At 36.4% G+C, this 17968-nt stretch overlaps 1 protein-coding gene across 1 annotated transcript in view; it reads left to right on the top strand.

Annotated features, from left to right (window-relative positions):
• Window positions 1-17968, top strand: part of Hmcn1 (hemicentin 1) — a 392095-nt gene that overhangs the window by 335025 nt on the left and 39102 nt on the right. Inside the window, exons 80-86 of the mRNA XM_026392850.2 lie at window positions 501-635; window positions 4121-4390; window positions 6943-7133; window positions 10524-10737; window positions 14283-14417; window positions 14797-14987; window positions 17073-17154. Coding sequence (XP_026248635.2) covers window positions 501-635; window positions 4121-4390; window positions 6943-7133; window positions 10524-10737; window positions 14283-14417; window positions 14797-14987; window positions 17073-17154 — 1218 coding nt within the window. The remainder of the gene's footprint in view (window positions 1-500; window positions 636-4120; window positions 4391-6942; window positions 7134-10523; window positions 10738-14282; window positions 14418-14796; window positions 14988-17072; window positions 17155-17968) is intronic.

Below are 17968 nucleotides of genomic sequence, written 5' to 3'. Positions count from 1 at the left end.
TTTATGCTCATTTTAATTTAAAAATACATGAATACAGGGTCCATAGTATTTATTTGTCCTACCAACTCCAGGTTTAATGCTTCATGTAGAATATGGGCTTTATAGTTTGTTGTTTCTTTCTTTTTTTGGATCCTGGGGATTGAACTCAGGGGCACTCAACCACTGAGCCACATCCCCAGCCCAATTTTTTTAAATTTATTTTAATTAGATATATATGACAACAAAATGCATTTTGATTCATTGTACACAATGCAGCACAACTTTTCATTTCTCTGGTGATGTAGTGTCACACCTTATGTGCAGTCTTCCATGTACCTTACTTCCCTCCTGCACTCTCTCCATCCTCCCTCCCTTTTGCCCAAAGTTCCTCCATTTTCCCCATGCTTCCCCCCTCCCCATTTTTGATCTCTCCACTTATCAGAGAGAACATTTGGCCTTTGGTAGTATGTTTTTTCAAAATGAAAATTCATGTCACTTTTCTTTTGTTAACTATGATACAGGCAAAAGCCATGCAGTTCTCCCTAGTGGCAGCTTGCAGATCTCCAGAGCTGTTCGTGAGGATGCTGGCACTTACATGTGTGTGGCCCAGAACCCAGCCGGCACGGCCTTGGGGAAAATCAAGTTAAATGTCCAAGGTACCTGACTCGTTCGTCTCTGTCTTCAGAGATGTTTGTAGCAACATATACCAAATGTCATAGCCTTTCACCTATGGCTCTCAACATTCTTGGTTTGCATTTTCCTGTTGGATTTCATATTTTATGAAGAAGAAAGTTTGAAGTTTTGCATTTTTTTTCACATTGTTTGTGTAAGAACACAAAGGTGTTCATCATAATTTTAACTTCTATCAGACTTCACTGGGTACAGTAATCACTTCATGAACTGTGATTTTGCTTTCCATGATTTTAGTTTTATCCACAGTCAACTATGGTCTGACAATATTAAGTGAAAACTGAAAGTGAATAATCCATAAGTTTTATTGCACTTTCTTCTGAGTAGTATGATAAAAATCTCACCTGGGACTTAAATCATCCCTCTGTCCAGCATAACCATGCCATGCACACTACCCAGGTAGTAGTCACGTGGTAGCCATCTCAGTTACCAGCCATCTCTCACAATATCACGGTGCTTATGTTCAAGTTCTTAATAATGGTCCCAAAGCACAACATTAATGATAATGGCTATTCAGATATGCCAAAGAGAAGCCATTAAGTGAAAAGGTAAAGAGCAGTAAGTTATTATGAGAGAAACCACATTTATGTAACTTTTATTACAGTATATTGTTTTAACTGTCCCATTTTATTATGAATTCCTAATTTAGGAGTTAAACTTTTCACAGGGATGTGTGTATGGGGAAAACAGAATGAGCACAACAGTACCACTCTTGATTTTCAGGTATCTCCTGCAGGTTGGGAGTTGAGGGGACAACTGTACTGTGTCTCATGGTAGATTATATGTTGTGGTTTTAAAACTATTTTTTTCACCCTACACATTTGGTTATACTTTGAAACACTGAATTGTAAAATATATTTTTTAAAAACTGCCATTAAACTAACTTGATGGAAAAATTATTCATAAAAAGCAGGGCTTTTATGTTTGCACATTTAACTGACATTTTCTTGATATAATTTATTTATCTTGCATGTACTCCTTTTGTGAATATGAAGTGATTTGGAAAGAGCTTTCCAGGTACTGAATTTGAATTTGTAGAGTCTGAATTTTCTTGTAGCGCAACTTTCTTATGGTAACTAATGAATATAGTCAAGCCCACTTTCCGGCAGATTGCAAATTCAGTTTCTTTGTATTAATATTTATTCAGTCTCAAAAAGTGGAAACACATTAAGCGTTACAGGCATGTTCTTTCTCTTATGGTGTTTTTATTTTAATGGAGAAGAAAACTAATATATTACTAAAATGAAATAATGATAAACTCTGATATATACTATGTAGAGATGATGAATAATGGAGCTACCTGATGATGTTGATTAGTGTTTACAAGGCTTCTTTGGGGTGTAGCATGGGAAACACTTAAGCTGACATCTGAGCAGTGAGCTAGGATGAGCCTGGGCAGGTTGACAGAGTGTCCATGTAATGAGCCCAAAGCAGGGCAGAGAGAGAAAACATGCCAGTGTGGCCAGACAGGGAACACAATGGGAAGGCAGGCAAAAGATGGAGGAGATCAACCAAACAGGCAGGGCCAGGGCATGAAAGGTTCGATGGTCCCAAGGGAAGTGAGATTTCAGTCTGTACAATGGGAGTCTTATAGGGCCACAGCCAGGATTCTGACTTGGTTTTAGAAAGACCTTCTATTGCTACGTAGATGATAGTTTAGACAAAGGACAAGACTGGAGATAGAAGAATGGATAGATTTGTCTAGATAAGGTATTATGGTGATGGATTTAAGCTCTTGTTGGAGGTGTAATAGTGAGGATTGCTGATGAATTGGAGGTTAGCAAAAGAGAAAAATTAATGATGTTTCTTGGGCTTCAGGTTTGAGCTAATGAATAGATGATAGTGCCACAAGAGAATGCAAAGGGAAGAACTAGTTTTGGGAGAAGGAAATGGTGGTTTCTGTCTAATCATGTAAATGTAGGAAACTATTAAAAATCCTAGTGGAGATGTCAAGTAGACAGTTGAGACAGTTGAGTGTGTGTGTGTGTGTGTGTATATATATATATATAGGCTCATGAGAGATGTATGGTGTAAAGTAAGTATTTGGAATTCATGTTAAGCCCAGGAAACTGGTTGTGATCACCTAGGAAAAGTAAATGTGGATAGAAAAAGATTGCTAAAGACAAAGTCAGGGAATAGTGCACTGTATAGAATTCTGATAAAGGAGAAGAGAATACAAAGGAGGGCACGGGCGTGTGGGCGCGCGCGCGCGCGCGCACGCACACACACACACACACACACACACACACACACCTTAATCCCAGCTACTAAGGAGATTGAGACAGGAGTGTTGCAAGTTGATGGCCAGACTACACAATGTAGAGAGCCCATATTAAAATGAAATATAAAAATAGCCAGTAAACACACACAAAAAGGAGAGGACAGAGATGTCAGAGGAGAACTAGACAGAGGTTGAGAGATGACAGTATGTCAAGAAGAGAGCCGACAGTTTGTTAAATGCAATTGAATTCAAGTAGGATGAGGACCCAAAAGCATTCATTTATTTCATCAGTGAAGAGATCATACAAAAGAATGGTTTCAGATTTGAGTTTTTTCTTCAGTAAATGATTAAAATTATTGATATAAGAGTAATTGAGAGAAAAAACATTAAGTAATGAAAAGTAAGCATTCCAAAAGCAACCAGAGATTATCATGTGCTCTAGAGGCCTGAAAAAATTCTGAAATAGAGACTCTCCTTGCAGGTACAGTATATAATGGTAAGCACAAATTTAACTACACATTTTGGTTGCTATAAATAACTTAATGTGGATATTCATAATTATTTCAGATGTCTTTTTTGGTGGATACTTTAACAGTTGTTAGAACATACAGGCCCATACCCAAGTGGTGGTCAGCCTCTTGTAAACACTTGGAGGGGAGAATCCTTAACATAAGCCTTTTCATTGGTTTCTAGTGTAAATAACTTTACTTATATAATTATTTTCCATTATCTACTCATTTTTCATTCATTCAAATAACACTTTATTAAATATTGCCGTGATGTTTAAGACATCCTGCCAAGCTCAGTAGAAATTGCATAACTAAAAGGGTCTTTGAGTAGTACAATATTTCCCAAAACTCAGAGTTCTATTTTGAAAGTTTAAATACCTAAAGTGAATTACATAATTTATATGCTAAAGAAAATACTTTTGTTGACACAGTCTAAATTTTCTAGACATACAAACCTTCATGAATACATGTTTATCTCCTCTTCCAAAATCAGCTGTCACTTACCTTTCTTTGTTAAGTTCATACAGATAATTTTCCGAAATATACTCGATGAATTTAAAGTTCAAAACAAAACAAACTGTAGTGCTCCTTTCTTGTGGATGTGGTGAACTTAGAATTTTGTTATTCATCAGTGTTACTTGGCTGGGCTAGATCAGTACTGTAGTATGTAATTTGAACACTCAGGCTTTTAAGACAAAGTTTGAATCTTTTCGTCTTCTAGTTCCTCCAGTCATTAACACTCAGCCAAAGGAATATGTCATTGCTGTGGACAAGCCCATCACGCTGCTGTGTGAGGCTGATGGCTTCCCACCACCCGACATCACGTGGCATAAAGATGGGCACGCAATTGTGGAATCCATCCGCCAGCGCATGCTCAGCTTTGGAGCTCTGCAAATAGCATTTGCTCAGCCCGGTGACACTGGTCAATATATGTGCATGGCAGCGAATGTGGCAGGATCCAGCAGCATGAGCACCAAGCTCACCGTCCATGGTAGGTGGTTTAACGTGGGGTATTTCAGTCTGCTGCATTATCATGGCAAGAGAAAAGACCACCAGGGTAAATATGGAAATCAAACCCATGTAAAATCAGAAATCCAAAGTGTATGCACGGGGTGGGAAGGTGCACTTGCCCTGAAAATGTTTTTTTCTGTGGCTATATTTACCTTTGTGTGAACATACACATGTGAAAGAGATTATTACTAATATTGTTGGAAAAAATAATGTGCTGCCAATAATCCCTTCACATTGTGATAACTGGGATCTGTCCTTGGCTTATAAGAGGGCCATTTGTGTTCTTATGAATCTTCTGCTTCACTTCTTGAAGGTTCCAGTCATGTTGGCTAAAAACTAATCACCATATGACTATATATGGTGATTAAACATATCAAACATTGTAAATAGTTTGAACCCAATGGAAACTGGGAATGTACTGGATTCATTATTTTTTTTTCTGAGAATAGTTTGCTATAAATAATTCTAACATTGACTTTGTTTTTTTTTTCTGGATTCATTATTTTAAAATAGCAAAATATTTGTCTATTTTTGTAACAGAAAAACTATCCTTTTTTCCCTTTTGTATAGCTAACTAAAATCTAAAAGTCAGCAGCTGAAATATTTTAGTTTCTATAGTATATTTAAGACTAAAGATAGAATCCTTATTGTGAGAGTAGTAGGAAACAATAGCAAATTAACCTGTTTTCAACTACTATTTTTCAGAGGTAACTTATTTTAATGAGTAGCTTCTGGTTTTTAGTTTTTTCCAAAAATATGTAAAACTTATTTTTATGTATATTTGAATTTACTACAAATTCATAGTTATAGTTTTGAGTGGATTTCTTTTTAGTTGAGTAGATAATTCAGCCAGCATTAACATCATCATTTATGAGTTTTTCAAATAACATCCTTGATTTTAGTTAACATAACTGAAATATATAGATACATTATTTCTTTACCTTTAAATAAGTAATACTCTGTTTTCAACTATTTATAGAAAATGCACCAAAATAGCCCATATACTACACAACAAAGAAATTGTTATTAAGTTTTGAAAATATTAGACCACAATTCCTACCCACAATGCAGTAAAGCTAGAAATTTGTAATGAACTTTTAATGTCAAAGCTCCAACCCCAGGCTACTTAAAAAACCTTCCTTCCAGCTAACAAGTACTTTAAAGGGCATGTTTTTCTTTTCAGATTACTTATAAAATAATAAAAATGAGAATGTTGCATATTAAAATGTGCAGTTTGGGCTGGGATTGTATCTCAGTGCTGGAACACTTGCATCGTATGCATGAGGCCCTGGGTTCAATCCTCAGCACCACATAAAAATAAACGAAGATGTTGTGTCCATCTACAACTAAAAAAATATTTTTTTAAAAAAATGGACAGTTTGTAGCCAAATCTAAAAATCAGCTATGAACTCATAGCCTTAATTTTTTTATTTTTAAAAATAAAGAACTGAAATATGTGTGCTAATACTATATCTCTATAATCCCCTGCAAAAGAAAAATAAATAGCAACTCCAAGAAAACCAAGGTAAATTAATAAAAAATGAGTTAATATGATGCACCATTCAGTAAACAGATTTTTGTTTTCCAAATTATTTTAATGTTTAGGCATAATCATTCCCATATGTACATATATTTACTCATATGAAAATCATAGAAAAATAAAGGATGAAATATTAAAGTTTATACAGCAGTTTCCAACTGTTGTCTCTCACTTTTTAAAAAATCCATTAACATGGTCCATTTCTCACAAATATGTTTGAATAATTCCAAAATTAATCATCTGAAAACAAAATATATTTTAACTTTTCATTTTTTAGGTCTTTCTTTTAGCAGTAAATATCTTAGGTCTGAATCTACTAAGGTATTTCATATTTCTTTGTCACTAAAATAATCAATTCATCTTTATATTGCCTAAATTTCAGGTGGTTTGCATTTGATCATAGAAAGTATTTGGCATTACAATGTATGGAGTTATAAAATCAATATAAAAGTTTCCTCTGTGGCAGTGTAAAAAGTAGATTAAATTTCCTGATCATATTTTACTTGAATTTGTTGTAAAATATGTGAAGTACTGCAAAAAATATTTTCCACATCATTTTGTGATATTCAATATTGAGTGCATTATAGTATTTTGTAGTGACTGTTATTGATTCATTCTCTCCATACCTGAGAGCAAAGCCAGCAATTATATAGCCATAGAAGTCTTTCTGTTGGTTTCTTCTGCTTTTTGGATTAAAGTAAAACAAAGTATGGAAGATTGAAAATGGCGCATAAAAGATAAAGATTTCCAACACATTTGCTCAGACATTGAAATGTAAATATGTTCAATAAACTCGAATACATTAGAATTCTTGCTTGCATCAAAAATATTCATTGATTTTATAGCAAGTAAATGAAGATCTTAATAATCCATTTAAATCCTGTGAAAATATTAATATATCTAGCAAAATTATCTTCAAACCAGTCTTTTGCGTGTTAATTTTCAATGTGAATAAAGACATTGAACTCAACTTCCTGGATGACTCTTCACAGTACCACCCAGGATCCGAAGTACAGAAGTGCACTACACAGTCAATGAGAATTCACAAGCCATTCTTCCATGTGTGGCTGATGGAATCCCCACACCAGCAATTAACTGGAAAAAAGACAATGTTCTTTTAGGTAACTTGTTAGGAAAATACACGGCTGAACCATATGGAGAACTCATTTTGGAAAATGCTGTGGTAAGTTTAAAACACGTAAGTAGATACATTATGCCAGATGGTAAATGCACCTTCTTTTGGTTATTTAGTTTGGAAGTATATTCTTTAATAATGAAAGAAAATACTCATAAATTCAGGTTGTAAGACTTATCATACACATGTTTTATTTAAATCCCTGTAATGGGATATAATAGACAATCAGAACTCATAGTGCTCTCCTAAAATTATTTTATTGAAATCTATGTTTATCAGAAAAAATTCTGTGCTATAGCCTGTACTTGTAACCATGTCTGGGAATGATAAGAAGAAAGAAGATACAAGAGTATCTGAGATACTGTAAAGCAAATCTGGAAAGTAGTGTTTTGCTTTTTCATTTTAGGTTTTTATATAACCCTTTTTAATAACTAAAATTTTAAGGACCTATGCACACTGAGGTTTTTAAATATCTTCAGCTGGTACTTCTTCAGATCTGTAAATAGTCAGTATTTGGAACACCTCAGTTTTATAGTGGTAGCCCACTTGAAGAGAAATCTATATGTAGGTACACATGCATGACTGCTTAAAAAATTATCTCACATGGTTTGAGAGAATCAAGACTTGACACCAAATACTGGACATGTTTAAACTGTAAGTCAATTTCTGAGCCTTTGTACACATCTTGTTTTTCTCCTGAACCTTAAAAATGTCTAAATTTCATTACAAAGTTGGGGTAGAGTTAAATTTGAAAAGATTACAATGATAAAATGGATCCTATTTAATTTAGAGTATAATCTCAACCAATTATCCATACCCTGGGTGACCACACCTAGTGCCAGTGCCCGGCTGGGTCATCAGGCACTACTCCCATCAGCTCTGCCAGCAGACATTGTGTTTATTAAAATTTGTTTCCACCAACTGTGAGATGCACCAATACTTTATGCGCCACTAAGAAAGAAATAATGCAGTGATAAGTAAACCACAGCAGACCATTGATGTTTACATTGCATCCCAATTTCAGAGATTTCAAAGTTAAAAATGTAAATTTTAGAATTGATAAAATAGACATAAATCTTTTTGCTTATTTATTTAAATGGCTAAATCTGCCTGGTGGGCATTACCCCCATGCCCATGAATGAGGCCCCTCTATCAGTCTTCTAGACCTTAAGGAATTAAATGATTAAATAATTTCTAATTATTTAATGAGACAGCTAAAATAATTAGAGTTTAATATAGCAATGACTCATGCACCATTTAAAGAGTACCAACAATATGGTACCTTATAAATACCAAGTGAGATACATAAATAATATGTAAAAGTCTATAATAATATAAAATAATATATGTATGATCCAGATTTCTAAATACTTCATTTCCATAAAAATCTTGATTTTTAAACTTGAGCTGTCACAACCTGAGAGCTTAAGACAGTGCGTGGAGTGGTGGGGAGGGACTTACAGGGAATATGATTTGTTCTTGTTTGCCTTTAAGTAAAAATCAAATTGGGTTTGCATTTATAAATGAATAATTATAAACTTTACATTTCAAATTCTCTGGTGCTTTGATTCCAAACAAAATTTTATTTTTGGATTTAAAAAAAAGGGAAACATCTGTCATAAGTTTTTTAATACATCCAGATGCATTGAATCATTAGTTCAACCATTAAAAATACACAGCCCCATCTCTGCAGCCAGCACTGATCCAGACACTGGGATACATCAGAGAACAAAAGAATTGAAGCAGCTTGTCCTCATGGAGCTTATTTCTAGAAGGAGAAAATAGATGATAAAAACCATAATGAAAATAATAAATAATGTGTACAATGCCTGAAAAAAAGGGATTATGAAAATAAGAGTGGGATCAAGGTTGCAGGAGTTGGTGCAGCAGATTACAGTTTTAAGTAGGACAGTCAGGGTAAGTCCCTTGAGAAGGTGACATTTGAGCAAAACCTGAAGGAAGTGACTTAGTCAAGTAAATATCCACAGAAGGAGCACACCACACAGGGAAAATAGTTAGGGCAAAGAACTTAAGTGGGAACACACCAAGTAAATTTGAGAGAGAAGAGACCAGTGAACACAAAGAGAGTGAAAAGAGAAGTCGGAGGAAAATGGAGGCCAGATCATGTAGAGTATGGTAGGTCAGTGGGTCGATTTTGCCTTTTACTCAGTAAAAGTCGGACTCCATTGCAGGTTTTGAGCAATATTACATGACTGGTGTTTCCAGAGACTGCAGTGGCTGTTGTAATGACAGTGGATAGTCTAGAGGACAGGATAGAAGCAGGAAGAACTATTAAGAAGCCAGTCTGGAGGCAGATGAGAAATGACAGGACTCAGAACAGCAGAGAAGCAATAAAAAGTGATATGCTGCATACGCTCTGTAGCTAGCATCTCCTAATGGGTTACCTATAAGGTTTGGAAAGAAAAACTAGAGAATAGCTCAAATATCTGAGAGGCATCAGCAATTGGAGGAAGAAATAGTCATCAATTGAGAGGGTGACACCTACAGGTGCCATGGGAACAGGCAAGGGGACTTGAGAGTCTGTGTCCAAAACTAAGCTCCCCATTTCCCCTCCTCCCCTCCGGTGTCACCTGTAGCCATCAAGTATCAACTAGACATTCAGAGAGTTGGAATGAGGTCATTGTAACTGGAGTTTGGAGATAAGACCTGAGCTGGAGTTGCTGGCAGTCATCTGCATATGGGTGGTATTTAAAGCCATGACACTGGATGAAATCACCAAGGAATTGAGCAGTTAGACAAGAAAAGCAGACCAAAGACTGAGCCTCCTCATGTGCCAACATTAAGAGGTTGATATTTAGGGGAAGACAGCAAAACTACATGGAGAAGGAGTAGCTGGGAACCTGGGGAGAGTGGTGCCCTAGAAACCAGGTAAAGAGGTGGTTTCAAGCAAGGGAGTCAGAGTTTTATGGGATGCTGCCAATCCGTCCAGTGGCATGAGCGAAGAGAGCTGGCCCTTCCACTTAGCAAGGGAAACTTCAGAACTGTAGGTAATAATGCCCTCATTCTTACCATTTTTAATTATGATAATTTGGAAAGTCTTTGGTATCTTGTTGATACCATTGAGATTACCTGTTCTTTATTTGTACTTGACAGAACAGCAATACTCTTGGTGAGTAATAAACTTGATGTTTTCTATACTTGATGTTTAGTAAAGTCTTCTTAAATCTTCTATAAATCTTATTGCTATAAAACGATTGTTATAGTTCTGTAAGGGTTGAGATTATGTTTAAACTCCTTATACAGTTTAAATTGTGCTATGGGAAAACTCACCTGATGGTTAAGACTAAAAGATGGAAATTTAAATTGCCTTTATATAAGAGTGCTCTCTGGAGGAACAAGCATTGTAATTTTATGGATTTTATGTAAGATGATGTAAGATTATAAAATCTTAAGCACTGTGAATTTTTTTAATTTTAGCCGGAAGATTCTGGCATCTATACCTGTGTTGCTAACAATGCTGCCGGTGAAGATATGCACACTGTCAGCCTGACCGTACATGTTCTTCCCACTTTTACGGAACTTCCTGGAGATGTGTCATTAAATAAAGGGGAACGGCTCCAACTAAGCTGTAAAGCAACTGGTATTCCATTACCCAAACTAACATGGACCTTCAATACCAATATTATTCCAGGTTGGTGATTTGATTTTTTCAGAAGTGAATAAATGTACCTGTAGAGAAGTTCAGACCAGTCTCTGTTTCCTTTAGTTCTGGGAATTGCCTAAAAGTTCCAAAGGAAAGGCTGATCGCTTTAAATTCAGTAACATGTGTGCCTCTGTTTGGATTTTGCCCTCGACTCAGTATGTATGCACTGTTGATTCTTACGAAAGGATCAGTTGATCACAGGACTATATATTGCATGTTCTGAGTATATTTTTTCACCTCAGAAATAATCTCCATCCCCATGAGAAGACAATATTTTATGTAAAGGCAGCTGCTGGACCTCCCTCATTGATAAATGGATTAAGGTGGTTACTGTTGGAATCCTAAAGATTCACCTCATCTCACAGAAAACTCTGTTTCTCTTCATATGAACCAATCTCCATTATAGTGTAGATGGTTGTGTAGAAAATTCTTAGTCACTGTTTATTTTCACTACATATTCAGCTAATGCACGGGACCCAGCAGCACTCCTTCCTGGGAAGACAGATGTGTACTCATTGGGCTTTGTCATCCGTGTTAAGAGATCATCAGTAATGACAAGTTGTCCTATCCCACTGTTAGCATTGGCTAAGTGTCTCGCTAGAAAAATAAGAAGAAGCTTGAGGGTTTTCTCTGCTGTTAAGATTTTCTTTAATGACTGGAATTCATCAACTATATTATCTTAATTAATAGCAATAGCATTTCTTGCTAAAGAAAAACCATGTCTAAATCATCAGTACTGTTTTCTGAAGGCATACTACTAATTAGCTACATGGAGTTTTAAAGTTTATTTTCCACTTAATATTCAATATCATGAAATTTTAAAAAGTAAATGGGGGAAAGCATGCAAAGTAAACATACTCAACATAAATTAGATATTGGCTGCTTTAGAATCTGATTTAGTACTTGTTGTTTTAAAACTAACATGTTTATGTACGTGTGCACTGGAGGAACCAGCAAGTAGGTTCCATGCATGCATCTGCAGGAGGTGAGAGCCAGATGGAGGCCTCGGCCTCTCCCCACCCTGGGCCTCAGCTACCCCTGCAACCTCCACTTCCACTCCAGCAGACCCAGACACAAAGAAGCCACTAAACAAAGTTTGGGTTAGAAAGGCAACGTGAGCTCCCTTGGCACATTGCAAGTCCAAAAAAAAAAAAAAAAATGATTGCTTTTAAAAGGAAATCATGGTGGTATCATGGGAAATTCCAGAAGAACTAAGAAAGTATTGGTATCTGATCAGATTTTCAGAAATCTGTTGGTAAGTACCAAGGATGAACTCATATCTACTCAACAGACAGAATGTTTCTATAGAAAGCTTTTGAACAAGCATGAAATTAAAACCATCTCTTGGATTATTCCTTCATGAACTTTAAAAATGGACTCGAAAGCCGGGAAAGCCAAGCTCTGCCTGGAGGGAAGTTTTGACTTCCTCCTTTTCTTCCTCACTGACGAAAGAATTAAGTGGCTTTCATCTTCATACAAAGGGAAATATTTCTATCGGAGGAAGAAAGTTCCAGTACCTATAAACATTCCAGCCAAGATTTTCCCAAAAGTGATCAACGGCACCCACCATTGGTGGAATTGTCTTAAACGTCTTTGAAAGTGGTTCTTGTGGTACTGTACCCATGGGTCACACCAGAAGGCAGATTCAGCACATGGTTGAAAAATATCATTAATGTCACAAAACATGGCAGAGAAGTGAGAAAGCTTAAAACTCCTGTGTGTGAAAGCCAAGAAGTCGCTTCCCCTTCTGTAGTCTCAAGGAAAGGAGGTGAAGAAAAAAGAAAGAGGAGAAGAATCATGAAAAGCCCAAGTGGAAGAAGAAAAACCAAAGTCTAGGCAACAGAGGAAGAAGCCTTCAGCAGTCCTAACATAGTGTGTAAAATGGATGGTTCTCCAGCCAAGGACCCGAGAGAAACACTGGTGCAGTAAAACCCAATTCCAAATGCCAGGTAAATCTGAAGGTGAAATTCATAACTGGTACCAGTGAGGAAATACCAGATGAGAAAATGTCGAGATGCAAAAACATGCCACTGGAAATCTCTACTCTGAAAAGAGTCCTGGTCCCAGGCACACGTTATGGCAAAAAGAGAAAGACCTTGTCAGCTGCAGAGACCCCAGAAGTTACAGAGCCTGAGACGCAAGGTGAAGACCCAAGAAAGAAGCCAAAAATGAAAAAAGGAGAAAGTAACTTCATGAGGGGGAAAAAAAAAAAAGACCTGAGACAGACTCCAAAAAAGTCAGAAGCCAAGCTCTTTACTGTTTCTGGATAATCTGCAAGATCTGCAAGACAGGCACCTACACCCCTAAGCAATGGTCAAAAAACCCCAAGAGGCCTAGTTAAGCTAAATACAGTAACTCAACCAGAAGGAAGCAGCAGAGTCACCTGAAGAGCCTTTTCTTCAAATAAATGCATTTTTTAAAATTATTTTTAATTGGTACGTTATAATTACACATAAAAGTAGAAAACATTGTGACATATTCTCATGTTCACGTAGCATAATTTGGTCAATTTTGTTCCCCAGTACCTCCCTGAAGAGTTTTGTAAAAATACACAGGTCCAGGGCTGAGTGTGTATCTCAGTGGACGGCTTGATCCGCATGCACAAGGCCTGGTTCTATCCCCAGCACCACAAAAAATAAAGAAAGAAAATGAAAATAAGAGTCCTGACCTCCGCCCCCACCCCCTTCTCCACTGCAATCTTCTCCAAAAGTGAGGCCTGGACCTAAATGTTTTTTGTAACCTTCAGAGGTAATTCTGACATAGGTACCTGGTTATAAGTGGTTTGAAGTAAAATGTCTTTTTTTAGTTACTCTTCCTTGCATTTGCTGATGTGAGAGAGTGCTTCTCCACGGTTGATTTTCATTATTAAAGAATAACATTTGCTTCTGAGGAAAAAAAAAAAAAAAAGATTAGCATGTGTTATTAACTTACATTCTCTTCCAAATATTATAACCGCCTTTGTAAATATTTATGTCATCACCATTATGACTTAATAATACAACGTTTAAATTTATTACAAATCGGTTCATGTTGTGGTTATTACCTAACTAGCATATATTTTCATGATTTCCCCTCTGACTTGCCAAGTCAGTTGACTTGTAATTGAAAAGGTTTTTCATGTTCTGATGAAATTGTTTGGGAGGAAAAGTGTTAGTGGAATGAGATGGAAAACGCCATATTTCTGAATGAAAGACGTTTTGAAACCCAGAGAGATGTTGAGCCAGTTTTAAGCAACACACTGAGATGAAAGGTTGACTTTAATCTAAAATAATTTTTTTAAAAAAAAAAATGTTTGTTTTCATTCACTTTTCCTGTTCCTCTGGCTGTTTTTCAAATGAGTGTCTATAGACACAGTAAATAGCCCAGAGGGAGAGATCTGTGGAAAGGCCTCTCTTGCCCAGTGCCATGATGAGGTCTCTCTGGTTCGCTGCTGACCGACTCATAAATCTAACCTGCAAAATACTGAGCGGTCGTGAACCTTTTCCGAGGTTTCTGAGAAACATTTGTGTTGTTTCCTGACTTGTTCCCCTCAGCCCACACTGACAGAGGCGATGGACACAGTGAACTTGTTATTGAAAAGGTGTCAAAAGAGGATTCGGGCACTTACGTGTGCACCGCAGAGAACAGCGTGGGTTTTGTGAAGGCGATCGGATTTGTTTATGTGAAAGGTAGGGAAAAGCACTCCGTTTTTTATTTACACTTGATCTGTAATGAATGGTTTCTGTTTTGTTTCCCTCTTATGTAGTAATACAATATAGCTTCAGTTTATTAACCCATTCAGTTCAATTTCTCAGATGTGCAAATTCATGAGAAAAATCTGCATACATCACTTGGGAAAGAAATAAAGAAATCATTCCGCACAGTGGAATCACCCCCTGAGAATATTAGAATTGACAAAATGATCTGGTGTTGAGCATGGAAAACCCAAGAAGTTTTTAAGTGACTTTTCCCCCAGTTTACTAAATTATCCTCCTAAATGGGTCAATACTCACAAAGAAATTATCAGCACCTACTTTGAGTCTGAGCCTGTTCGATGATGTTTTCCAGAACCTCCAGTCTTCAAAGGTGACTACCCTTCTAACTGGATTGAACCTCTTGGCGGGAATGCGATCCTGAATTGTGAGGTGAAGGGAGACCCTGCCCCAACCATCCAGTGGAGTAGAAAGGGGGTGGATATTGCAGGTAGCCACCGAATCCAACAGCTAGGCAACGGCTCCCTGGCCATCTACGGCACTGTGGTAAGTTACAGGGAAACTGTTGCACACTTAAAGTTCTACAGCCAGTTCTCCTGTGTAAGTAACACAGATGAGAAGTGTTTCTCTTTCATTCCTATGTAACTCATAAAATCTGAACCACTGAATTCTCTTTTGCATTTTTACCTTTAATTTTTTGAAATTGATCTTTGGTAGATAAAAACAATAACGTACATATAGTGGGACACCATAAGATGTTTTGATATATACATTATGTAATGTTTAAATCAGATTAAACATTTTGACCTCTCCAAACACTTCACATTTCTTATGGTTAAAACATTCAAAATCATTTTTTCTAGCTTTTGGAAACATACACTATGTTATATATGGAAACACTGCTGTGCACTAGCACAGCGGAAGTCCTTGCTCCCATCTAACTCTAACTTAGTACCCAGTGATCAACCTTCCTGCAGCCCTCTGTCTGCCCTAATCTCCCCATCCTCTGCTCAGCACCAGTCTATTCTCAACTTCTATAAGATCAACTTTTTATATTCCACGTATGAGTGAGATCAACCAGCACTTGTTTCTGTGTCTGGCTTAAGATAATATCTGTAGTTCTCTCCACGTGGTCACAGATAACAAGATGACATCCTTTTTATTAATGTCTGAATAGCATTCCATTGTCTATGTGCTCACATTCACTTTATCCATTCATCAGCTGGATTCTTTTTAAAAAACTGAGACAATATTTGTGATATTTTTCAGTCCTTTCAAGTAAATACATGCACGTCTGTTTTAGAGCAAGGAAATGGAAGAGCTACAAATAGTTACAAGTACGTTATAGGGTAGATGTTGATAATAAACTGACAACTATATCAGGCTTTCCCAAAACTTCAGCAATTAGGGAAATGAGTGTATTTGCGGTATTGTTCTAATTTGGAGGCCAAGTGACCCTAAAGTGAGGTATTTCCTTGAAAAACTCCTTAACTAGAATACATATGGTTAATTTGTTAACTCATGTTTTATGAACCCGTTTTAGATGCTTCGCTTGTTTAATTGATCGAAATAATAATTAAAATACATTAACTAATCACCTGTTCCAGTGGCTCATCCTCAGACTTTATTTTGCTTGCTTTTACTTCACCATGAGAGATTATTTGTACTTGGAGTTGATGTCACACTAAGAAATCTGTCTTTTTCATTTGTATTTTCTCCCCTTTTCCTTTATCCAAATATTACTATTTCTGAATTCTGTATATTTCTTCTAATACCAATGTTAATATGAATACTAATTTGATTACCATACAACTTCAGATTCTTAAAGAGAGGTAACGTCTTTATATAGCTTTATTTCATTCATTTTTATGTTTTTTGTGATGCTGAGGATTGAGCCCTCCCACATGCAAGACAAGTGCTCTACCACTGAGCCACAACCCCAGCCTCAGATTCTTAAATATGTATCTTCCATCCTGAAACTCTTCCATGTTCTGTTTCCAGCTACCTACTAGAAACTTCTATTTGGATAGTACATTGAAACCTCTAATTAAAAACATGTGTGGTACAGAAAATAAACACTATATGAATTTTACTTATTTTCTATACCACATATGTGTAATTTGTGGCTTCCATGCTATAATTTATTTCTTTAAGTAGATTAGTTTTGTGTGTTTTGCTTTGCTTTGTCTCCTAAATTTCAAACTCCCTAGACGGAGACCTTACTTAATATATTGTTAACAACCTCCATTATAAAGTACTCTTTATTTGTTGCTATGCACCAATTACTTTAATGCTTTTTAAGGTATTCATAAGAATAAAAATGACACTTTGAGTTAGTAAGACATTTTTAAATAGTGGTTATAAAATAATGTTACTTTTGCTTTGATTTCCTACCAGTCATAATTCTTGGAGATTGACAACAGGCTGTTAGGCTATACCTCCACCCATTTCCCTTTTTATCCCTCTCTGTTTAGGCCTAATTGTGAGTTTAAAAATATGTAGATGTTTCTATTTCCATTAAAATGCTTTATCAAAAATGAAATTTCAAATAAACTAGCATTGTGGTGAAAAAGTGACTTGCGCTTTTCTGTAGGCTCACATTTTTTATGAAAATACTGCTTATTTCCATAGAATGAAGATGCTGGTGACTATACATGTGTAGCTACCAATGAAGCTGGGGTGGTAGAGCGCAGCATGAGTCTGACTCTGCAAAGTAAGCTGCTTAATTAAACCCTAATTCATACTCAAAGAAAGGTTGCCTAATGAAGAGTGTTCCTTTTCTTTAATTTTACAGCAAGTCCATTTGCTCTAGCTCAGTGTGCCTACCTTAGATTTCTCCTGACAATCCTGCTATTGTCATTGAACATAAACTGATCTACTTTTTCCCAGATGCTGTTCTTACTTTACCTAACATACACAGTATAAAATGCATTGACTGGTGGCACAGCCCTTTTTACAACAGATTCAGTGGAGTACCCTTCCTGTGGTTCACCACAATTCTTATAGCATGCTTACAAAGATAGCACTTTAAAAAATATTAAAACTAGAGACTAACGTAAATGAGCTCAGAAGTGCTCCTGGTGGGTTGCCATCATCTTCCATGAAATAACTGTGCTCTGGGTGGAATCCATATGCTCTTCATGGAGCCCTGTAGTGAAAGCAATCAAAAAATGGAGATTTCATAATTAGAAAACCATGAAAGTTTCCAGGGGCCCACCGCACAGTCTACAGAACCATACCGAGAGGTGACCTGAGGACAAAATCATTGGACTGGGAATTTAAGCAAACCAACTTATTTTGTAGATAGACTCAGTATTTAACAGATTGAATTTATATTCTCTTCATTCACTTGTGAGAGATTCTCTAGACTGGTATTTCATAACGGCTGTTGGCCAAACTAGTTCTGTAAGACTCGAGTCCATCATAGGTATTTAACAGATATCTAAGGCAATGTTTAACTAAAGGACATATATGTCAAATGATAATCTCATGGTGTGTTATTGGAGAGCATTCCATGGTCAAATTAG

Source organism: Urocitellus parryii, chromosome 9 (assembly GCF_045843805.1).
Source record: "Urocitellus parryii isolate mUroPar1 chromosome 9, mUroPar1.hap1, whole genome shotgun sequence".
NCBI lineage: Eukaryota > Metazoa > Chordata > Mammalia > Rodentia > Sciuridae > Urocitellus > Urocitellus parryii.
This window is presented reverse-complemented; position numbering and strand designations above follow the sequence as displayed.